Here is a 25,035-nt window from a genome sequence, read left to right as displayed (position 1 = left end):
GCTGTACCTAATCAATGAAAACTTGAAAAATTGAAACTTGAAAACTCTGACACTAAATTTTGATTTAAAGCTTTCGTGACTGCAGGGATTCATTTTCTTGGTTCTTTCGGTAAAGTCACGTAGAAGGGAAATAATAAAATAATAAAAAATAAAATACAATTCTCACGACGTTTCGGCCACAACGCAAGCAGCCGTCCTCAGGTGAAGAACAGGGCGTTTCAGACGCTGTCTTTCCGACAGCCCTGTTCTTCACCTGAGGACGGCTGCTTGCGTTGTGGCCGAAACGTCGTGAGAATTGTATTTTATTATGTTTTATTTTTTATTATTTCCCTTCTACGTAACTCTGACACTGGTGAGACTGGGTCATGAAGAAGGCTGCTGTCTCTAGTGTAGGCCAATCAATCTCAAAGACAATGCCTGTATATTACCAGAGCATGTTTGTTTGCATGTTCAACACAAATACGTATGGGTAAGGGGCCGTCCATAAATGACGTCACACGATTTGGGACGAGTTTTGACCCCCCCCCCCCTTCGTCACACGGCGTCACAAAAAGTCAGACCCCCCCCCTCAAATATGACGTCACAAAGCTCTGCCCCCCCCCCCCCCTCAAAAAAGAAACATGCTTCAAATCGCTTTAAACTATTGTCATTGTAGTGCGTATTTAATGTGGCGCTGCACTCTGATGTTGTAGGAGAAAATATTTATTAAAAAGTCTATTTAATTAAGGAGAACGTGTTGTTTATATTTATTTAAAGTTGTGCATTTTGATGTGACGTCACATTTCTCACCCCCCCCTCCTCGTCACACATCGTCACAAATGTCTGACCCCCCCCTCCCCCCCTAGGTGTGTGACGTCATTTACGGACGGCCCATAATGCAGATTCGATTCCTTGCAAAAGGTTTATCTATTTGACGTTTAAACATATTAACACAACTCCTGTTTTATTACCAGAAAGGGTAAACACCTACTCATATTTTTTCATACTTTGATACTATAAAAAGGTCCCATTTTGTGCTCTACCTTATCCACACGTTGATAATGTAAATGACACGTGCGTACAAAGGTTCCGTGTGATCTGATTGGTGTATTCAACAGCAATTGTTTTTCTTATTCTTCCCAGCAGCATTTGTTTAAAGCAGAAAAAAACATGGCTGGGCTTTAACTCCGATTAACGCGTTTGGCCTGCGTACGGTGTACAAGAAGTTCAACATAGAGGGACTCCCCTACTTACGAAAAAGTTAGGTTCCAGAGTTCTGTACGTAAGTCGATTTTTTCGTAAGTCAAACATGTTGTAAGGCATGTACACTAAACACAGAGAATGGCTTTAAAAGTTGCCAAATCTCCTGTAGATGTCACTGGTTCTTCACGTTCTGCAGATGTAGATGTCACTGGTTCTTCACGTTCTGCAGATGTAGATGCCACTGGTTCTTCACGTTCTGCAGATGTAGATGTCACTGGTTCTTCACGTTCTGCAGATGTAGATGCCACTGGTTCTTCACGTTCTGCAGATGTAGATGCCACTGGTTCTTCACGTTCTGCAGATGTAGATGCCACCGCCGCCATCTATTGCGTGGCCGTTGAACTTACGACTCTCGGTCCGAACAGCCGCAACTGGACGTATGGACCAGGTTGGTTCATATCTCTGAAAGTTCGTAAGTCGAATGTTCGTAAGTAGAGGAGTATCTGCATGCACATAAGTGTGGTGCGATGTATTACTGCAAAAAAATACACCGAGACAAATCAAGAGGAACGCAACAGATCGGGACCACGAATGCCGATGGGAGACAACGTTAACCATTCGGAATAGTTAAGCCGGCTCGCGGAACAGGACACACAGCACGGCCTCGGAGAAATAACGGGCCAGTGGACGAGACTGGGGATGAAACGTCAGCCAAGAGGGAGCGGGAACGAGAAGGCGACTGCCGTCGCGGGTGGAGCGACGAGATCAACCTCTCGTGTGCAGGAGCCAGACGCATTTCGTGGCATCGCGAGCCGGTCGAGTTGTCGTTGCTCCAGAGACCCGGGGGATCGTTGGTTGATGTTCGGTTGCCGGGTTGATGGCATCGGCCGATGTTTGTCCCATCTTCCAGTTGAGACGTCGAGATACAGCGATGGCGTGGGGAGGCATTCGTCCAGCAGTGGATAGATCATGGCTGATGTTCCAATTTCAAATCCTACTTATCCCCCACCGCCCGCCCGCCCGCCGGCCCCGTGCTGGTTATTATTACACAATGTTACATCTCGGGGTGGAGATTCAATTCGTGAAAAAACGTATGTTCACATTGCAGAGAATTGTAGCGCCTCCAGTGTCTGCAAGGGCAATGGTATGAAGTAATTAAATACAGTGCGTACAAATCGAAAAAAACATTTTCATTCTTACGTGATTTGATGCATCGTCATGGGATAGAGAATTCAGATGAATCATTGCACCCCCTACTCAATGTACATCGCGACAGCGCATTAACACACGTGTCCGTAGTTCATGTCAAAGCGCCGAGGTCATTGGCGGAAACTCCAGGTATAGTAAATCACCGAGCGCCGTCCCAGGCCTCGCATGTGAACACGAATCGTTTTCATCTTCTTGGTTCTTTCGGTAAAGTCACGTAAAAGGGAAATAATAAAATAATACAAATATAAAACAATAAAATTCTCACGACGTTTCGATTGCAACAAATTTTCTTGCTGTGGTTTTCACACCTGATCATGATTGCTTGTGTTGCAATTGAAACGTCGTGAAAATTGTATTGTTTTATTTTTATTATTTTATTATTTCCCTTCTACGTGACTTTACCAAAAGAACCAATAATATTAATCCCTGCAGTCACGAAAGCTTTAAATCGAAAAAGAATCGTTTTATTTCATCGCGACCTTTCGAGAGAAAAAAAACGCTCCCCCACTGCCGTCGGAGCGGCAATGAAAAGCGCTCATTCACACACCCACGCGTTCGACCGGGGCCCACAGCCCACATTCCTGCGTGGACAGGGGCCCGTCGGGTCAAAGTTGTCCCTAAGCATCACACAGGGACCCTATAGTCAGAGAGCAGGGACAGACAAGCAGGGACAGACAGGAGCTATCAGGGCCGGTATAGAGAACTCCAGGGCCCAGACAAGAGCCCCCTGGGTTAGATAGGGGACCTAGAGGCTCAAGACGGGGATCCAGATACCAGGGTACGGGTCCTCTGGGCGATCACAGAGACCCCGTGGTCGGCACGCAGTCCCCCGACCGAGAACGGATGTCCTGGAGCCAATCCGGGCAGTACAAACTGAACTCCCCCCGGCTGAGCATGGGGCCCCCACTAGGCAGAACACGGGAGTGCCACCGGAGCCACGGCAGGGCTCTCCGGGGCAGAATGAACCCCCGCGCTGAGCACGAGAGGCACCTAATTTGGCCAAAGCCGCCACTGGGGCGGGAACCGGCGACGGCACGGGCCCGCGGCTGCAGGGGCGCCAGCGCCCCGTCAGTGTAACGAGCGAGAGAGCGCGAGCGCGTCCCGGACGAGGGACGCGGTGGGGAAGGTGGCGGCTCCCCATCGCGACTCATGGCGCCGGCGCCGTCAGCTGCGCGTGCATGCGCGCCAGCACGTGCTGGACGCTGGCGAAGCTGGGCCGGTCGGCGGGCGCGTGCGCCCAGCACAGGCGCATGAGGTTGTAGAGGTCGAGCGGGCACCCGTCGGGGCACGCGAGCACGTTGCCGTCGCGCACAAAGTAGATGACCTCCTCGTGCGACATGCCGAAGTAGGGCTGCAGGCCGTTCGAGAAGATCTCCCAGAGGACGACGCCGAACGCCCACACGTCCGACTCGCTCGTGTAGCGGTTGTAGAAGATGGACTCGGGCGGCATCCAGCGGATGGGGATGGCGTCGTTCTCGTTCGCCTTGTAGTAGTCGGCCGCGTATATGCTCTGCGAGAGGCCGAAGTCGGAGATCTTGACGACGAGGCGGTTGCCGACGAGGCAGTTGCGCGTGGCGAGGTCCCGGTGCACGAACTTGCGCTCGGCGAGGTAGGCCATGCCGGCGGCGACCTGCGTGGCCACGAACAGCTTGTCGGCACAGCACAGCGACACGGGCTCCGAGCCGCTGCTCTGAGCCGACAGCGTGGAGCGGTCACCCTGCGTCGTCGTCGTCGCCGTCGTCACCGTCGGCGCTGCCGCCGGCGACGACGCCGCCAGCGCCGCCTCGGAGCTGCAGCGCCGCAGGTACTCGTTGAGGTCTCCGTGCGGCATGAACTCGAAGAGGAGGCAGAAGGGCTTGCCCACGGCGCACACTCCTGTGGGCGGCAAGTGTGTGTCAGATCGTGTGTGTGTGTGTAGCGGTTAGCACGCTGCGCTACGAACCCGGCCACCCGAGTTCGATTCCCGCTCAGTTTCAGCTTTCAGTTTAATTTACTAGGTGTAGCCCTGTGAGCCATTCGGCTCTTGAATCGGGTGCAACCGCAACAAACAAAAAAACAAAAACATGAACAAGAAAACATCTTAAAGTAAATATGTGACTGAGTGCAAACAGAAAATCCAAGAAAAGACAGCAAAATGCAGAAAAAGCACCGTACACCAACGCTGTGTGCAAAAATCCCAGTGGGATGCAAGTCAAACAACAACAACAACCACAAGACAACTTAGGTTAAGGCCATCAGTCTAACTCCGTACTACAACAAACAAACATGGCCAAACCAAAAAACGTTTTCGAAATCACCAAAATAAAGCCATGAAAGCAATGTAACGGCCAACACCAGTGAGGATTACGTGACCCGGTCCTGTTGCCTTTGCCAAGGTCTACTCGGCCTTAAAATTAGTACTCGGTAAGGTGTGTAAACATCAGTAATGGGGAGACACCTCAAGCTGCCCCGTGACCTCCTGCCTTCGACATTTCACGTGATGGCCTTAAAGTGCACGTAGCCTGGCACAAGCTTGGGCGTGTGTGCATGTACATGCGAGCGCGGGTGCACGTGGGTATGTGCGTGCGCGCGTGCGTGCGGATGTGTGTGTGCTTTTGTCACCCAGAAGCTTGACGATGTTGGGGTGCGTGAACTCCGCCATGAGCGCCGCCTCACGGTGGAAGTTGGCCTGCATGTCTGGTGAAGCCTCCTCCTTCAGCATCTTCACGGCCACCATGGTGATCGCCTCACCCACCAGCAGCCCCGGGGCCCTGCCCCACAGGAGTCGGGCGCGGAGGGGTTAGGAAGGACGGGGGCACGGGGGGTCACAGGGGCCAGGCTCGGGGGGGGGGGGTGCTCCTTGTACAAGCGTGACCGATTTGCAGTGCGGGTCACAGGTCGGGCGGACGAGCGGGCAGGAGGTGCGGCGCCCACCTGGCCTGGAAGACGCGGCCGAAGGCGCCCTGGCCGATGTCGCGCACGTACTGGATGTTGTTGCGCGGGTACTCGAGGCTCTGCAGCCGCGAGCTCAGCAGGCTGGACAGGCGCTGGTACATGGGGTTGGGTGGGATCCGCTCCAGTAGCACGTGGTTCGAGGGCGCCTCGCATGGCGGGCCGGCCCTGCGGAGACACCGCACCACCGTACCCAGTGGTTCACTACCTCGCCTGGTATACATGTCCTGTGGATTGAACTCTCATGCTCACATGTCCTGTGGATTGCACTCTCATGCTCACATGCCCTTTGGATTGCACTCTCATTCTCACATGTCCTTTGGATTGAACTCTCATGCTCACATGCCCTTTGGATTGAACTCTCATTCTCACATGTCCTACAGTCCATCTCTCACAATCGCTGGCCCCACCCTCTTGCCCGATGCGGCAACCCCCCCTCTCGGGTCAATATAATGCTTCGTCCACAGCAGTCTGATTCTCTCACCTGAAGACAGTCGCTTGTTGTTGCGATCGAAACGTCGTGATCTATTATTTTTTCTACCTACGTGACTTTACCGAAAGAACCAAAGAGTATGGTATACAGGAGGTCGTGGGTTCGATCCTGAGCCTGACGATGCCTGTTGTATATTCGGAGATTAACACGTAGGCTTTGTTTTTTTTTGGGTTATATCGCGTAAATTTACGTATATTTGGAGTTGGCGTGTCTCTCTTTCCCCGTAGTTGTGTGGATTTTTCTCTGGGTCCTACGATTTTTCCCTCCACATTTAGAATCAACATGCGTTTAGAGAATTTGGCTGCTATACATTTCGGCATGATAAGCCACTTGGTTGAGCTACATAGCTCAGTGGGTCTTACCTGGTAAAATAAATACGTAATTTGGTAAAGAGTAAAAATAAAACGACACCGCACGCACCACCATGCCGCACCACATACATCCGTGGTGAAATTGTTACCCTCCAGAAAGGGAATTTAGCTAAATTAAGTGCAGCACCTGTGAAGCTGTCTTCATTTAGCCCAGTGCATGTTAATATTCACAGCACAAGCATCAGTGCATTGACAAGACAAAGGATCCCCCGTATCGCCTGTAACAGACTGTTTGGGGCAAGTGCTGAACACCGAGCGGCACCTATGAAGGCCGGCACGGCACACGAGGGGCTGGGTGGCCAACACCACGCCCCGACCGCCTTTGTCTCCCCAGTGGCCGAGTTCACTACACACCGCACCAGGTGCTCACTTAACGCCGAGTCAATCTAGGGCTGGCTCAGATATCTGTTACTGGTGGCGAGCGTTGCGTTCCCGCACCGCTCGCCGGGCCCGTCCTGGCGCTCCTTGTGCCGCTGCTGCTGCTGGCGCCGCACGGCGTTGCACACGGCGGCCCCCAGCAGCACGAGCAGCGCGGTCGCGCCCAGGCCGGACACGAGCGAGATCACCACGAGCATGGAGTGCGTGGCCGACGCCGCAACGGGGGGCGGCGCCACGTGCTCCGGCGTGCCCGCGTCGTGGCGAGCACCGTCGCCGCCACGGCGACCGCCGTCATCGCCGCCGCCGCCACCAGCGCCGGCGCCGACACCAACGCCGGCGCCGGCACCAACGCCGCCGTGACTACCGCCGGCGCCACGGTCGCTACCGCCAGCACCGGCTGCTCCAGCGGTACCACCTCCGCCAACGCCGCCGCGCGCTGGAGCCACCTCTACTGCCGGGGCCACGGCGCCGCGCGCGGGGGATGGAGTCGTCGGAGCCGTCGACGCCTCGCCTGGTGATCCTGGACGAAGGGAGCGCAAGCGTGAGCCGTGCGTGGTAGAGGGTGCTGGTGGGGGTGGGGGGCTGGTGGGGGGGGAACGCGAGGGCTGGGGGACCACGTGAGCAGGGCGGTGTGGGGTGAATGGCAGGGACAAGGTGGCACCTCCCGACTCTCAGGGTGCAGTAAAATCATGAACGCGCGGCGAGTGCTGAGTGGTGGAATTTCGCGATTCAATTCACGTTATTTTAATGGGTCCACCGTGAGCATTCGAACGGTTTTGACTGATTGAATTGCTGTCAGCGGACAGCATCATCTCCCCAAATCCGACCGACCTCAAAGACAAAGATCCCCCTTATAGCCTGAACAAACTGTTGGGGCAAGTGCTGTTAGCGAGCAGCACCTACAAAGGCCGGCACGGCACACGAGGGGGTGGGTGGCCAGCACTGCGCCCGACCACCTTTGTCTCGCCCAGTGGCGATGTTTACTACACACCGCACCAGGTACTAATTTGAGGCTGAGTCGACCCCCCTGCCGCCACCACCCACCGGGCCCCTCCCCCTGCAGGGAGACACGTGTGCGCGCTTCGGCGCTGCCGTGAATGTTGTCGGCGCGGCACGCGAAGTTGGCGGAGAGGAAGACGCGGAGCCGGACCCAGGACTCCGTGACCGCGCCGCGCGTCACCACCTCCGGCGAGAGCTCTGGAGGCAGCTGTACGCGGCGACACGGTGAGACTCACGGTGACACTCACAGAGATACTCACAGAGACACTCACAGAGACACTCACAGAGACACTCACAGAGACATTCACAGAGACACTAACAGAGATACTCACAGAGATACTCACAGTCACAAAGCGACACAGCGACACAACGACACTCACAGCGACACTCACAGAGATACTCACAGAGATACTCACAGTCACATTGCGACACAGCAACACAACGACACTCACAGTGACACTCACAGAGATACTCACAGAGACACTCACAGAGATACTCACAGAGATACTCACAGAGACACTCACAGAGACACTCACAGTGACACTCACAGAAATACTCACAGAGACACTCACAGAGACACTCACAGAGATACTCACAGAGACACTCACAGAGATACTCACAGAGATACTCACAGTCACATTGCGACACAGCAACACAACGACACTCACAGAGATACTCACAGAGATACTCACAGAGATACTCACAGTCACATTACGACACAGCGACACAACGACACTCACAGAGATACTCACAGAGATACTCACTCACAGTGACACTCACAGTGACACAGCGATACTCACAGTCACATTGCGACACAGCAACACAACGACACTCACGGTGGCACTGACAGAGATACTCACAGAGACACAATCGGTTTAAATTACAACCCAATGCTGCGTTGCGCATCACAACTGGGATTCTAAGTGTAGGACCTGGTGTGGTGCCTGGTGTGGTGCCTGGTGTGGTGCCCAGTCTGGTGCCCAGTCTGGTGCCTGGTGTAGGTCGAAGTGTGGGTCCCAGTGTGCTGCCCAGTGTGGGTCCCAGTGTGCTGCCCAGTGTGGGTCCCAGTGTGCTGCCCAGTGTGCTGCCCAGTGTGGGTCCCAGTGTGCTGCCCAGTGTGGGTCCCAGTGTGCTGCCCAGTGTACCTTCCAGTGTACTGCCCAGTGTGCTGCCCAGTGTAGGACTCACGGGGGCAGCGTCACGCGTCCACGTGAGTGTGGGAGGAGGGAGGCCCCGAGCTCGACACAGCAGCACCAGCTCGGCCCCGTGCCGAACCTGATACTCGGCCTCTGGGGCCTGCAGCATGCGCGCAGGACCTGCGGTGCCCACACGGCACGGAGCGACACGGCGTGGAGACAGAGGCACGGGACACGGAGGGACGAGATGCACTGCGTAGAGACGCGCAGAGACATGAGACACGGAGACATGCGCACGACGTGGCATGGGGCACACAGAGACACGGCGTGGATACACGGACAGAGAGAGACGCAGCATGGACGACGAGACACACGGACACGCAGCTTGAGACAAAAACACAGAAAGACACAGGACACACACACACACGCAGCATGCAGGTACAGCGCGTGGAAACACGGAGACAAAGAGACACACCGGACACAGGGACACCCACCTTCAGCACTTGCGTGGTCCACGCTCTTCTCTGCAGAGACACGGGCACAGTAGAAGGAGGCAGCGTTAAGGTTCGGTGAAGCTCAGTGTCGCCGCGTGCCCCTGTATGTGTAGTGACATAGCGCTGACTGGTACAGCAGCCGCAGCTGCAGGTAGACACTTAGCATACACGCCGTTGAGCATATACACGGGTGTGCCGGGAGGGCCGAGGCACTGGGGCAAGGGTCACGGTCGACCTCGTGGGGAATAAAAGCAGCAGAGAGCGGGAGCTCCGGGCTGCCGGTTCTGGGAGTGGACTCGTCTCGTCGCTGCCGCCTTCGCCCGGTCATCGCGCGGCCGGACAGAAGTTGGCCGTCTCGGTCGACGCCGTCGGTGCAACGCGGGCAGGGTCGTGTCTGTGACAGCGTCGTGTCTGTGACAGGTCGTGTCTGTGACAGGGTCGTGTCTGTGACAGGTCGTGTCTGTGACAGGGTCGTGTCTGTGACGGGTCGTGTCTGTGACAGGGTCGTGTCTGTGACAGGGTCGTGTCTGTGACGGGTCGTGTCTGTGACGGGTCGTGTCTGTGACAGGGTCGTGTCTGTGACGGGTCGTGTCTGTGACGGGTCGTGTCTGTGACGGGTCGTGTCTGTGACGGGTCGTGTCTGTGACAGGGTCGTGTCTGTGACGGGTCGTGTCTGTGCCAGGGTCGTGTCTGTGACGGGTCGTGCGGCAGCGTGGTCGTGAGAGAGAGAGGGGGCCCGAATTGGTGGCGTGAACTCCACAACAATAAAAGGGGAGGACGGTGCCTCGTGCGACTGCCTCGTCTCCGACTGAGTGTGTGTGTGCGACGCACGCCACCCACACACACACAAGCCTCGAGCAAGAAGGAAGAAGAGACCTTCGACACTACATATGTACGCTCAACTTCTTTCGCACCGTACGCAGCCAGCTGGGCTAATCGGACGTGCGGGGGAAGGACAACAAGCGAAACACAAAAAGCAGTTCGAAAGGAGCGCGTTTGCCAATCTCGATGATTTAAATGTGCATAGTTCCAATGGCCTCCTAATATCGGAAGGGAGAGCGTTCCAGACGGCCGCAGAAGCGCATCTGAAAGCGCACGATGCGGTGACCGTCTTTGTTCGAGAGCAAGCCAAAAGCCGGTGCTGCTGGGAGGATGACCGGAGTTCACTTGTTGATAGTTCATGCTCCTTGTCCCTGTGTCCCCCTCCCCCTGTGGTCCTCATGTCTCCGTGTTCCTGTACCCAATGGCAGCACCACAGTGGCGAGATGTTATCTTCCTCGCCTGGTATACAGGAGGTCGTGGGTTTGATCTCGACCCTGACGATGCCTGCTGTATATTTCGAGTCTGCGTGTCTCTCCCCGTGATCGTGTGGATTTTTCTCCGGGTCCTCCGGTTTTTCCCTCCATATTTAGAATCAACATCACGCATTTAGAGTATTCGGCTACTATACGTTTCCACACGATGATGAGCCAGTTCGTTGAGCTATCATTTGTGATAGCCAGGTCGCTTCTGAAAAAGAGCTATCATAGCTCAGTGGGCCTTACCTGGTAACTTAAAACATTGATTCGTTTATAGTTTAGTCTCCATATCTCCACGTACTCCCGTCTCCGTGTCCCCACGTCCCAATGTTCCCATGCCCCTGTGTCCTCACGTCCCTGTGCCCCCGCCGCATCCCTGCGTCGCCGTGCCCCCGTGCCCTCACGTCCCCGTGCCCCCGTGTCATCACGTCCCCGTGCCCCCGTGTCATCACGTCCCCGTGCCCCCGTGCCCTCACGTCCCCGTGCCCCCGTGTCCCTGCATCCCCGTGTCCTCACGTCCCTGTCCCTCTCCCCCCCCCCCCCCACCGTTCACGGTGAGCAGGGCGGGCCGCGAGTACTCCACGCCGAGGCTGTTGCGCGCCGCGCAGCGGTAGAGGCCGCCGTCCGTGCGCGTGGCGCCCCGCACGCGCAGGTTCCCCGACGCCAGCACCGACACGCGGCTCGACTCCTGCAGCGGGGACCGTGGATGGAGGAAACACGGCGTGGGTGGGCACGGGTGGGGGGTCCGCAGTGGGGTAACACGGCGTGGACGGGCACGGGTGGGGGGTCCGCAGTGGGGGAAACACGGCGTGGGCGGGCACGGGTGGGGGGTCCGCAGTGGGGGGAACACGGCGTGGGTGGGCACGGGTGGGGGGTCCGCAGTGGGGGGAACACGGCGTGGGCGGGCACGGGTGGGGGGTCCGCAGTGGGGGAAACACGGCGTGGGCGGGCACGGGTGGGGGGTCCGCAGTGGGGGAAACACGGTGTGGGCGGGCACGGGTGGGGGGTCCGCAGTGGGGGAAACACGGCGTGGGCGGGCACGGGTGGGGGGTCCGCAGTGGGGGGAACACGGCGTGGGTGGGCACGGGTGGGGGGTACGCAGTGGGGGAAACACGGTGTGGGTGGGCACGGGTGGGGGGTCCGCAGTGGGGGAAACACGGTGTGGGTGGGCACGGGTGGGGGGTCCGCAGTGGGGGAAACACGGTGTGGGCGGGCACGGGTGGGGGGTCCGCAGTGGGGGGAACACGGCGTGGGTGGGCACGGGTGGGGGGTCCGCAGTGGGGGAAACACTGTGTGGGTGGGCACGGGTGGGGGGTCCGCAGTGGGGGTAATACGGCGTGGGTGGGCACGGGTGGGGGGTCCGCAGTGGGGGGAACACGGCGTGGGTGGGCACGGGTGGGGGGTCCGCAGTGGGGGGAACACGGCGTGGGTGGGCACGGGTGGGGGGTCCGCAGTGGGGGAAACACGGTGTGGGTGGGCACGGGTGGGGGGTCCGCAGTGGGGGGAACACGGCGTGGGTGGGCACGGGTGGGGGGTCCGCAGTGGGGGAAACACGGCGTGGGTGGGCACGGGTGGGGGGTCCGCAGTGGGGGAAACACGGTGTGGGTGGGCACGGGTGGGGGGTCCGCAGTGGGGGTAATACGGCGTGGGTGGGCACGGGTGGGGGGTCCGCAGTGGGGGAAACACGGTGTGGGTGGGCACGGGTGGGGGGTCCGTAGTGGGGGTAATACGGCACGTGAGGGCGTGTGCGGACACACCAAAACACAGTTGGGGTCACTGGGACGCACAAGGACATGAAGGGATACAGTGAGAGGCATGCAGAGATACGTGGGGCACACAAACGTGAGGACACTTGGAGACACGGGGAGGCAAGGGAGATATACAGAGAGACAGGAGGGCACAGAGGCACTCCACAGAGGGGGCACGGAAAGATGGAGGGGAAAACGAGGCACGAACAAGTAGGGGTCGGCACGGTTTGGCTCAAACCACCAAACCGCGGTTTGAACCGAACCAAATCAGTTTGGTTTGGCTCTGTTTGAACTGGTTCGGTTTGGTTTGGGGCTACGAAAACCGACTCGGTTTGGCTCGGACAGGGTGGAACCGGCTCAAACTAGTTTGGTTGGTTGTAAAGGCCGAGTACAGCAATATCAAGGACATGATGACGGACATTCTCAACCAGCGCTACCCAGCGTTGACGACGGACGCGGCGCCGCGTGGCGGCATTAACATCCTCTTTGACATGGTCTACGCGCCCAACGCTCACGACGGCGCCGCCTCCGAGGTCGACCGCTTCCTGCTTGAGCCGACTCAGGACCTGAGCATGGACGTCGTCGAGTGGTGGAAGCTGTACGGCGGCAAGTACCCGCGCCTGCGACGCGTGGCCCTCGACTATTTGCCTATCCCGGCGTCGTCCGTGCCCTCCGAGAGAGCAAACTCGGCCGCCAAGCGCTCCTTTCTCGACCGACCAAACCTGCACAAGTGCACGTTCAAGGCCGAGATGTGTGTGCGCTCGTGGGCGCGGATGTTGCCTAGTGTTGGGGTTTCACTGCCATTGAACTACCACACTGCGTTCAAAGACATTGGGCGTGCCAAGCTTGAGGAGATGGCTGTGGACGACATCGTCGTCCAGTACTTGCTAGTGAATCTCAATATGAAGAAAGCCTGCGTAGAAATTAGCGATTAATACACTTGATATTTGTATTGAATGCGAATATTGTTTGCCGCGCATCTTTTCGGTTCAAGCCAACTCAAGAGGTTTGGTTTAGCTTAGTTTGGTTTGGTTTTGGTTTGGTTTGGTTCAGTCGTCGCTGGTTTGGTTTGGTTTGCTCAATTTGAAACCAGTTTGAGTCGGTTCAAACCGTGCCGACCCCTACGAACAAGTGAACACAGACAGACAAGGAAGCCGATGGCAGATACGGATGGGTCGGGATGGATTGAGATCAGGTGGGGCGGCTACGCGGTCAGGTGAGGCGAGGAGGGTCGCGCTGACCGCTCACCCTGAGAGGAGCGTTGTCTTTGGTCCAGGAGATGGCCGGGGTGGGGTTGCCCATGGAGATGCAGGGCAGCACCACCTTGGCGCCCGCCACAACCGTGACGTCGCCGGGCGGCCGGGTGACGCGCGGCTCTGAGAGCGTGCGGGCACGCGCGCACACGCACGCACGCACGCAGACGCGCGCACCCACGCAGACGCGCACGCAGACGCGCACACGCACGCACCACGTTCAGGGACACGCACTCAATTGCGCATCCACAAAACGCACACGCGTGTATGTGTGTGTGCATTCACTCGTACTCGTGCGTGAACGCACGCACACAAACGCGAGAGAGACTCGAAGCGAGACGTGTAAACACAGGGCAGTAGGGTGGCAAGGGTCACGCAGGGGCAGCGTGGGGGCAGCGCAGGGCAACACAGGCTGGGCGCGGGCAGCACGAGGCAGGTGGAGGGAGCACGAAGCAGCGGGGCAGCAGCAGGGCAGCACGGGGCGGTACTGGGGTCACGAGTGAGGAGCAGATACGGTGGCGGGGCAGCACGGGGCAGCAGTGGGCAGCACACAGGGTGGCGGGGCAGCAGCAGCACGGGGCAGCAGTGGGCAGCACACAGGGTGGCGGGGCAGCAGCACGGGGCAGGAGTGGGCAGCACACAGGGTGGCGGGGCAGCACGGGGCAGCAGTGGGCAGCACACAGGGTGGCGGGGCAGCACGGGGCAGCAGTGGGCAGCACACAGGGTGGCGGGGCGGCAGCAGCACGGGGCAGCAGTGGGCAGCACACAGGGTGGCGGGGCAGCACGGGGCAGCAGTGGGCAGCACACAGGGTGGCGGGGCGGCAGCAGCACGGGGCAGCAGTGGGCAGCACACAGGGTGGCGGGGCAGCACGGGGCAGCAGTGGGCAGCACACAGGGTGGCGGGGCAGCGCGGGGCAGCAGTGGGCAGCACACAGGGTGGCGGGGCGGCAGCAGCACGGGGCAGCAGTGGGCAGCACACAGGGTGGCGGGGCAGCACGGGGCAGCAGTGGGCAGCACACAGGGTGGCGGGGCAGCGCGGGGCAGCAGTGGGCAGCACACAGGGTGGCGGGGCAGCAGCAGCACGGGGCAGGAGTGGGCAGCACACAGGGTGGCGGGGCAGCACGGGGCAGCAGTGGGCAGCACACAGGGTGGCGGGGCAGCAGCAGCACGGGGCAGCAGCAGCACGGGGCAGCACACAGGGTGGCGGGGCAGCAGCACGGGGCAGGGTGGGCAGCACACAGGGTGGCGGGGCAGCAGCACGGGGCAGCAGTGGGCAGCACACAGGGTGGCGGGGCAGCAGCACGGGGCAGCAGTGGGCAGCACACAGGGTGGCGGGGCAGCAGCACGGGGCAGGAGTGGGCAGCACACAGGGTGGCGGGGCAGCAGCAGCACGGGGCAGGGTGGGCAGCACGGGGCAGCAGCAGCACGGGGCAGCACGGGGCAACACACAGGGTGGCGGGGCAGCAGCAGCACGGGGCAGCAGCAGCAGCACGGGGCGGTGATTGAGCGCCACGCACTCATCTTGACCTGCAGGGCGGCGCAGGCGTTGGCCGGGGTGCCGTGCCCGTTGGAGGCGGTGCAGCAGTACACGCCCGCGTCCGGCTCCTCAACCGTCACCACCGTGAGCAGCTGCCCGCCCTCGCCCAGCCGGTAGCGCGCATCGAAGCGCCTGCGGTGCACACACACGCACACACACACACGCACGCACACACACACACACGCACACACACGCACGCACACACACGCACACACACACGCACACACACGCACGCACACACACACGCACACACACGCACGCACACACACACGCGGACACACACACGCACACACACACGCACACACGCGGACAGAGGTGGAGATCCCCACCCAACCCCCACGTGGTCTGCCTGCACAGGCTGTCGGGGCGAGTGCTACTCGCGAGCAGCACCGACGAAGGCGGGGAACGGCACAGCGGCACCACGCGTACGTGCTGTGCGTGTGTGTGTATGTGTGTGTGTACGTGTGTATGTGCGTGTGTGTGTATGTGTGTGTGTACGTGTGTGTGTCTTTGCTTTGTCTTTGGGTCTGTGTGTGTGTACGTGTGTGTGTGCGTGTGTGTGTATGTGTGTGTGTACGTGTGTGTGTCTTTGCTTTGTCTTTGGGTCTGTGTGTGTGTACGTGTGTATGTGCGTGTGTGTGTATGTGTGTGTGTACGTGTGTGTGTCTTTGCTTTGTCTTTGGGTCTGTGTGTGTGTACGTGTGTATGTGCGTGTGTGTGTACGTGTGTGTACGTGTGTCTTTGCTTTGTCTTTGCGTCTGTGTGTGTACGTGTGTCTTTGCTTTGTCTTTGGGTCTGTGTGTGTGTACGTGTGTCTTTGCTTTGTCTTTGCGTCTGTGTGTGTACGTGTGTCTTTGCTTTGTCTTTGCGTCTGTACGTGTGTGTACGTGTGTCTTTGCTTTGTCTTTGCGTCTGTACGTGTGTGTTGTCTGTGCGTGCCGGAGGAAGTGGCGGTGTCGCGGATTGTGCAACTTTGCTACGAACCCGACGCCCCGAGTTTGATTCCTGGGCAGGGGTAATATCAGTGGCGAGTGCCATCAGAGCCGGTCCTGGACCTCATTAGTGCCCTGGTGTGGTGAGTAATTATCAGCACTGGGGAGACAAGTGGACGGGCGTGGGTCCGGCCACACCACCCACGGTCATGCAGAGAATCTCTGACGGTATTGTCTGCGCGAGTACCCTTGTGCGTCTTGTGCATCTGCCAGTCATCTCAGTCAGTCAACCCACGGCACCTGGGTCTGTGCCGGGCCCTCCTGCCATCGAGCCTCCAACACTTCACGTGGCCTCAAAGTGCACCTAGCCTGGCACAGGCGTTGTAGATACGTCACTGCCACTTAGTGGCGCATGGCGGCTGTTGTTGTTGTGTCCGTGTGTCTGATCAAGGCCCCCTATTGTTTTGTGGACTCGTGTACAGGTGTGCTCTGTGATCGAAATGGAAATGTATGGAGTTCCGGGAATAATCTCGATTTGAAGTTTTCGTGACTGCAGGGATCCAATACTCTTTGGTTCTTTCGGTAAAGTCACGTAGGTAGAAAATAAAATTCATTAAATTAAATTCCGGGATTAGACCTATTCACACTTGGTGTTCTGAGAAGCACCGATGTGACGCGCCGTCGTATACCATCACGTTCCCACTGCCCGGCTCGACGACAATTCCCACCACTCAAATCGCACAGCATCGCGGGTTCGAGCACCAGCAGCAGCAGATGGTGGACGAGCCCGTGTCTGCGCAGGCAGCGGGAGAACCATTGTCCTTGACACCGGGGACGGACTCGGGCAGCTGAGCTGGCTCACCTCACGGGCACGTGGTTGCGGGACCAGGTGATCTCGGCTGGTGGGGAGGCCGTCACGTGGCACGTGAAGGACGCCTCCTGCTCCACCAGTGCATCCTGGTTCTCGGGCCCCAAGGTGATGACGGGTCCTTGGGACGGACGAAGACAGAAATCCACCCCAATAGCCTCACGGTTGGCCTCGGAGATGTTAACGACCTCACCTGGTATGCGGGAGGTCGTGGGTTCGATCCCAACCCTGAAGCCTGTATATTTGGAGTTTGCGTGTCTCTCTCCCCGTGGTCGCGTGGATTTTTCCTCTTGTTTTTCCCTCCATAGTTAGAAACATGCGTTTGAGTATCTGGCTGTTATACATTTACAAGTGTAGGGATGTTAGAGAGAGGGCCGTTATGTATGGCAGTCTATGGGAAAGAAACACAGTGGGCGGGGCTACGTGTGTGCACAGGGAGATGCCCTCTGCGACGTCCGAGCCAGACACCCTGGGGGGGGCTGGTTTGGCGTTATGATCCCCCGGGGCCCCACCCCTCAAGGAGGGTTGGGTATAAAAGGGGACGTTATATGGGCTCGGGAGTTAGTTATGTTATAGTTAACTAAGAAGACTGAAGACGTCTTAGATAGAGCCCTGGACTCCCTCGTTCGATGTCCTTGTCAGGGCCGAACAGGACCGAGCCAGCGGCGTGGTCCCGAAAGCCAGAGCCGGTGCTCTTCTAAGAGCTGGTCTGGGACTCCGGGTACCGGCCCGACTTACCAGTGTCGGGCCAAGTAGCCTCCCCTAGCCCAGTAGTGGAGGACTGTGAGGTAGGCTAGGACTTAGCCAGGAAGTGTATCCTTGAGCTAGTCGGGTGAGGGGGCCGATACCCCCTCCAGTGCTGTATGTCACATACGAGTTGTGTTGAATAAATATCCGTGTGCCTCCACCTCGGCGTCAAGTGTCTTCACCGGTACTTCACAAGTGATGATGATAAGCCACTTCGTTGAGCTTTCTTTTAGTGGCCAGATCGCTTATGAAAAATAGCTCAGTAGGCCTTGCCTGGTAAAATAAAATATTTAGTTTGTTTATAGTTTTATGGTGGTCCCTTCAACATAATCAACGACCGCTATTCGCCACTAAAAGTGACAGTGACGTCACCACAGCCCTCGTGCCAGGCTAGGTGCACACCACTGGCTGGAACAGTCCCCGCACCTCCTCGTGGTGTCACGCGGGAGCACGGTGGTGCAATGTGACGAACACAGCGCTGTGATGCCAATTGGAGAGAGAGAGAGAGAAACAGCTTGCCGTGAGTCAGCTGATCAACCCCTCATGGCACGGCTGCCATCCATCACAGTGGCAAATGGGGGGGAGGAGAGGTGGTGCGAGGGGGCTGCTAAATAAAATGTTGACCAAAGGACTACACAGGCAGGAGATTGAGCCCTTCACACACAACAGACAAATGTACGGGGGGTCCATACCTCTTGGCAAGAGTTGCCACATGTTCACTGTAGACCAAACCCGGATATCTCTCTATCTCTCTCTCGGTGAACCGAGGTCTATAAACACATTCCTGCGGAGGGAGCTGGTAGGAACGTTGGGTTGCTTGGTCAATGGCCAGGGTCAACGGCGGCGTGGTGTATTCCGCAAGCCGGCGTGAGTAGGTTAAATGTTGAGTTTTATAAGGGCACCACGGGGTGACCAGCCCCTCCCCACCCAGCCCCACCCAGCCCCTCCCCACCCTCCCCACCCAGCCCCTCCCCACCCTCCCCACCGAGCCCCTCCCTCCACACCCAACCCCTCCCCTCTCCACCCAGCCCCATCCCTCCCATTTTTGGATTCACGACGGACGGACGGACACAATAATCCCCTGTGGGCTGGTGTAACCAGGAGGTTACTACCAGTATCAAAACTGATCCAGGGCAGCAAGAGTGCCAACACATCGCGGTACAAATCCAATCCTGACACCCCGAACACAGCTGCCAATTCCTGGACTGTCTGGGTCAAACTTGAACAGGTGCGCAAAGCTAAAGGGCAGGGTGATTGGGGTCGTGAACGTGAGTGGGTGGTTAGATTATTGAGTGACTTTGACAAGTGAGTGGGTGAATGAGTAAGTGGATGAATGTGCTTGAGTGAGTCGGTGAATTCCTGAGTGACTTGACACATGAGTGGGTGGAGATTGGAGGGGTGACGAGGTGTAGGGAGATTGTAAAGGTGACGAGGATGTGTAGAGATTGGAGACGTGACGAGGTGTATAATGGTGGAGACGTAGGTGACGTGCAGACGAGACGAAGGGAGCGCGAGACGACGACATGGAGGTTGACGGGGATGCGACGTGAAGACCGGTCGAAGATGAGGTGGAGAGGGAAGGGAGGTTGATGATGGCAACACGGTGAGATGATGATGATGAGGTGAAGGCGACGAGTGGTGAGTCTGACGAGGAGACAGACAGAGGGAGGCTGAGGAAGTGGATAGAGAGAGAGAGAGGGGGGGCATGGGTGGCTTCGCAAACATCTCTCTCTCAGCACCCCCGAGGAATATTTCAGAGTCCATTGTCAGCGAACAGCTGTTCACCGCGTAAAATTCCCTGCAGTGTAAGCCAGCGGTTTTTCTAGGTCAGGGTTTAAAGGACATACAGCAGCATAATAGAGATTTTTGTTGGGGTTAAATCGAGTGAATATTAATGTGTCGTTAAACCCGCCACCACCCGGACACGGCCGATCAGTAAGGGGTTTGTCGCGTAAACAAAACGTGGCCAATTCGTCACGAGCACAACACGTGACATTTACAATTCGAGTACCCGTGACGTTTCGCCGGTAATTACAACAACCGGCATCGTCAGGCGACAGCCACAGAGTTGTGGAGAGATCCTCCTCCTGCATCGCTCTTAAATAGAGGGCACGATGTGGCGTTGCCTTTGAATCCCTGCATCTTTTAAGGGACTCCAGCGAAGACAAAAAAACAAACCTCGACTATGGATAGTATTGGTCGCCGAAGTTGCAGGAGGCAATCTTGATTTGAAGCTTTCGTGACTGCAGGAATCCATACTCTTTGGTTCTTTCCGTAAAGTCACGTGGGTATAAAATAGTATAAATCAGGACGTTTCGGGCGCTTGTGTTGCGCCCGAAACGTCGAGATTTATTTTATTAAGTACCTACGTGACATACTCTTAGTTCTATCGGTAAAGTCACGTAGGTAAAAAAATTAATTAAAATTAATAAAAAAAATCATTTTAATTTCATTTTTTACCTACGTGACTTTACCTAAAGAACTAAGAGTATGAATCCTTGCAGTCACGAAAGCTTCAAATCTAGAATACCTACGTGACTTTACGGGAAGGAGGCACCTTATTTTTTTCTTAAACGCCGGATAATCACATTGAGAAGGAAATGCTTGGCCCAACGCTTGTGACCCCCACACTGGGGGAGGAGGTGGAGTGTTTGTACTCTCTCTATACTGTATAATGGACGGGCTGATTCAAACGAATGCCGTGACACGGGCCACCAGATGCCACAAATCCAACAGCACAGTTATTTGGCTCGCGGGGCGCGGTGGGGGTTGGTTCAGGTCGGACTGACAATACACACTCACACACCACTCACAGTCATACATCCCTACAGCGGCATCCCTACTACCCAGTCTGCACTTACCACACTCGTTTACCGTCACACGGGGCACATCAACACACCCCACACTCAAGCACTACACTATCAAGAACTACACCCAATATATACACCCCTACGATTCATCATATACTGTACACCCATACACCTTATACACCCCTAGACCCCATACACCCCCACACTCTACACACCCTACGCCCTAAACACCCCAACACCCTACACACCCCTACACCCTATACACCCCATACTCTACACACCCCTACACCCCATACACCCCCACACTCTACACACCCCTACACCCTATACACCCCCACACTCTACACACCCCTACACCCTATACACCCACACACCCTACACACCTCTACACCCTATACACCCCACACTCTACACACCCCTACACCCTATACACCCCCACACCCTACACACCCCTACACTCTACACACCCCTACACCCTATACACCCCTACACTCTACACACCCCTACGCCCTATACACCCCCACACTCTACACACCCCTACACCCTATACACCCCTACACTCTACACACCCCTACACCCTATACACCCCACACTCTACACATCCCTACACTCTACACACCCTACACCCTATACACCCCTACACTCTACACACCCCTACACCCTATACACCCCCACACTCTACACACCCCTACACCCCATACACCCCACATTCTACACACCCCTACACCCTATACACCCCCACAATCTACACACCCCTACACCCTATACACCCCCACACTCTACACACCCCTACACCCTACACACCCCTACACTCCCTACACGCCATACACCCCCACACTCTACACACCCCTACACCCTATACACCCCACACTCTACACACCCCTACACCCTATACACCCCCACACTCTACACACCCCTACACCCTACACACCCCTACACCCTACACGCCATACACCCCCACACTCTACACACCCTACGCCCTATACACCCCAACACTCTACACACCCCTACACCCCATACACCCCCACACTCTACACACCCCTACACCCTATACACCCCACACTCTACACACCCTACACCCTATACACCCCACACTCTACACACCCTACACCCCATACACCCCCACACTCTACACACCCCTACACCCCATACACCCCCACACTCTACACACCCTACGCCCTATACACCCCACACTCTACACACCCTACGCCCTATACACCCCAACACTCTACACACCCCTACACCCCATACACCCCCACACTCTACACACCCCTACACCCTATACACCCCACACTCTACACACCCCTACACCCCATACACCCCCACACTCTACACACCCTTACACCCTATACACCCCACACTCTACACACCCCTACACCCCATACACCCCACATTCTACACACCCCTACACCCTATACACCCCCACACCCTACACACCCCTACACCCTATACACCCCCACACTCTACACACTCCTACACCCCATACACCCCCACACTCTACACACCCCTACACCCCATACACCCCACACTCTACACACCCTACACCCTATACACCCCTACACTCTATACACCCCTACACCCTATACACCCATACACCCTACGCACCCCTACACCCTATACACCCCCACACTCTACACACCCCTACACCCTACACCCCCACACCCTATACATCCCTACACTCTACACACCCCCACACCCTATACACCCCTACACCCTATACACCCCACACTCTACACACCCCTACACCCTATACACCCCCACAATCTACACACCCCTACACCCTATACACCCCCACACTCTACACACCCCTACACCCTACACACCCCTACACTCCCTACACGCCATACACCCCCACACTCTACACACCCCTACACCCTATACACCCCACACTCTACACACCCCTACACCCTATACACCCCCACACTCTACACACCCCTACACCCTACACACCCCTACACTCTCCACACCCTACACGCCATACACCCCCACACTCTACACACCCTACGCCCTATACACCCCAACACTCTACACACCCCTACACCCCATACACCCCCACACTCTACACACCCCTACACCCTATACACCCCACACTCTACACACCCTACACCCTATACACCCCACACTCTACACACCCTACACCCCATACACCCCCACACTCTACACACCCCTACACCCCATACACCCCCACACTCTACACACCCTACGCCCTATACACCCCACACTCTACACACCCTACGCCCTATACACCCCAACACTCTACACACCCCTACACCCCATACACCCCCACACTCTACACACCCCTACACCCTATACACCCCACACTCTACACACCCCTACACCCCATACACCCCCACACTCTACACACCCTTACACCCTATACACCCCACACTCTACACACCCCTACACCCCATACACCCCACATTCTACACACCCCTACACCCTATACACCCCCACACCCTACACACCCCTACACCCTATACACCCCCACACTCTACACACCCCTACACCCCATACACCCCCACACTCTACACACCCCTACACCCCATACACCCCACACTCTACACACCCTACACCCTATACACCCCTACACTCTATACACCCCTACACCCTATACACCCATACACCCTACACACCCCTACACCCTATACACCCCCACCCTCTACACACCCCTACACCCTATACACCCCCACACTCTACACACCCTACACCCTATACACCCCATACTCTACACACCCTACACCCTATACACCCCTACACTCTATACACCCCTACACCCTATACACCCATACACCCTACACACCCCTACACCCTATACACCCCCACACTCTACACACCCCTACACCCTATACACCCCCACACTCTACACACCCTACGCCCTATACACCTACACACTCTGAACACCCCTACACCCCATACACCCCCACACCCTACACACCCCTACACCCTATACACCCCTACACCCTATACACCCCACACTCTACACACCCCTACACTCTACACACCCTACACCCTATACACCCCTACACCCTACACACCCCCACACCCTACACACCCCTACACCCTAAACACCCTTACACTGCACCCTACACCAATGTACTCTATACACCACCGACACACACACACTCGCTCTTCGTCTGCACAGTCTCTACCACCTCCTCACCCCACGTCCTCCACCTCCTCACCCCGCGTCCACCACCTCCTCACCCCGCGTCCACCACCACCTCCTCACCCTCCTCACCGTCGGGGGAGGCGGAGGCCACGCAGAGCCACAGCAGCAGGGCGCGGACGCCGCGTCCCGCCATCGTTCCCCTCCTCAAGGCAGCGCAGACGAGGTGTAGGGAGAGACGGGGGGTGACGAGGTGGGTGGAGACAGGAGGGGTGACGAGGTGTAGGGAGAGACAGCAGATGTGACGAGGTGGGGAGAGACAGGGGGGGTGACGAGGTGTAGGGAGAGACAGCAGATGTGACGAGGTGTAGGGAGAGACAGGGGGGGTGACGAGGTGGGGAGAGACAGGAGGGGTGACGAGGTGTAGGGAGAGACAGGGGGGGTGACGAGGTGTAGGGAGAGACGGGGGGGGTGACGAGGTGGGGAGAGACAGGAGGGGTGACGAGGTGGGTGGAGACAGGGGGAGTGACGAGGTGAGGAGGTGTGTGTAGATTGAAGGTGACAAGGTGTGTGGAGATTGAAGGTAACGAGGTGTGTGGAGATTGGAGAGGTGACGAGGTGTGTAATGGTGGAGACGAGGGTGACGAGGTGTGTAATGGTGGAGACGAGGGTGACGAGGTGTGTAATGGTGGAGACGAGGGTGACGAGGTGTGTAATGGTGGAGACGAGGGTGACGAGGTGTGTAATGGTGGAGACGAGTGTGATGAGGTGTGTAATGGTGGAGACGAGGGTGACGAGGTGTGTAATGGTGGAGACGAGGGTGACGAGGTGTGTAATGGTGGAGACGAGGGTGACGAGGTGGGCGAGTCGTAGGAGTTGAGACGAAGTGGAGGCGAGTCGACGAGGCGTGAGGAGGGGAGGAGACGAGGTGGGGGGGGGCAGAGACGAGGACGACGAGGGTGACGAGGTGGAGGTTGACGCGGATGCGACGTGAAGACCGGCCGAAGACGAGTTGAAGTGGGAAGGGGGGTGCTGAGACAACGAGGTGAAGACGAAGAGTGGAGAAACTGGCGGGGGGGGAGGAGACGAGGTGGGAGATGGGCTGATGAGGTGGACAGACACAGAGAGAGAGAGACAGAGAGAGAGACAGAGAGAGAGGCGAGTCCGTCCGGGGATAGGGGACAGCGCCGCCTCTACGGAGGCCGCCGCAGCGACGGACAGCGACAGGTGGCGGGGACGGGGAGGAGGAGGAGGGGAGTGCGGGGACGCGGGGAGGATGGGGCAGGAGGATGGGAGGATGGGGACACGGGGAGGATGGGAGGATGGGAGGCACGGGGAGGATGGGGCTGAAGGATGGGAGGATGGGGCAGGAGGATGGGAGGATGGGGACGCGGGGAGGATGGGGCAGGAGGATGGGGGAAGCGGGGAGGATGGGGACACGGGGAGGATGGGAGGATGGGAGGCACGGGGAGGATGGGGCTGAAGGATGGGAGGATGGGGCAGGAGGATGGGAGGATGGGGACGCGGGGAGGATGGGGCAGGA

At 57.5% G+C, this 25,035-nt stretch overlaps 1 protein-coding gene across 2 annotated transcripts; it reads right to left on the bottom strand.

The window, feature by feature from the left end:
• Positions 1–869: 869 nt before the first annotated feature.
• LOC133346400 (muscle, skeletal receptor tyrosine protein kinase-like) lies at positions 870–24,595 on the bottom strand. Of its 2 annotated transcripts, XM_061557925.1 has the most exons (12): positions 23,625–24,595; positions 16,824–16,950; positions 15,010–15,161; positions 13,488–13,615; positions 11,038–11,179; positions 9,194–9,223; positions 8,752–8,879; positions 7,609–7,771; positions 6,625–7,084; positions 5,305–5,490; positions 4,993–5,141; positions 870–4,266 (listed from the first exon to the last, which is right to left on the bottom strand). In XM_061557925.1, the coding sequence occupies exons 1-12, from the start codon at positions 23,686–23,688 to the stop codon at positions 3,539–3,541; spliced, it is 2,457 nt and encodes an 818-aa protein (XP_061413909.1). In that variant the 5' UTR covers positions 23,689–24,595; the 3' UTR covers positions 870–3,538. The 2 variants fall into 2 exon arrangements, with proteins under 2 accessions (XP_061413909.1, XP_061413910.1); XM_061557926.1 differs by lacking the exons at positions 16,824–16,950; positions 23,625–24,595 and having other exon boundaries at positions 15,020–15,351.
• Between the last annotated feature and the right edge of the window lie 440 nt (positions 24,596–25,035).

This window comes from Lethenteron reissneri, chromosome 24 (genome assembly GCF_015708825.2).
Source record: "Lethenteron reissneri isolate LAM-NWPU_2019-01 chromosome 24, ASM1570882v1, whole genome shotgun sequence".
Taxonomy (NCBI): domain Eukaryota; kingdom Metazoa; phylum Chordata; class Hyperoartia; order Petromyzontiformes; family Petromyzontidae; genus Lethenteron; species Lethenteron reissneri.
Note: the sequence above shows the minus strand (reverse complement) of the source record. Positions and strands in the feature narration are given on the sequence as shown.

Coding starts and splice junctions, on each gene's coding strand:
- LOC133346400 (XM_061557925.1), bottom strand. CDS start 23,688: ATGGCGGGACGCGGCGTCCGCGCCCTGCTGCTGTGGCTCTGCGTGGCC. Junction 15,162..16,823: donor CGCAACCACGTGCCCGTGAG/GTGAGCCAGCTC, acceptor TGTGCACCGCAG/GCGCTTCGATGCGCGCTACC. Junction 8,880..9,193: donor GGACCACGCAAGTGCTGAAG/GTGGGTGTCCCT, acceptor TGGGCACCGCAG/GTCCTGCGCGCATGCTGCAG.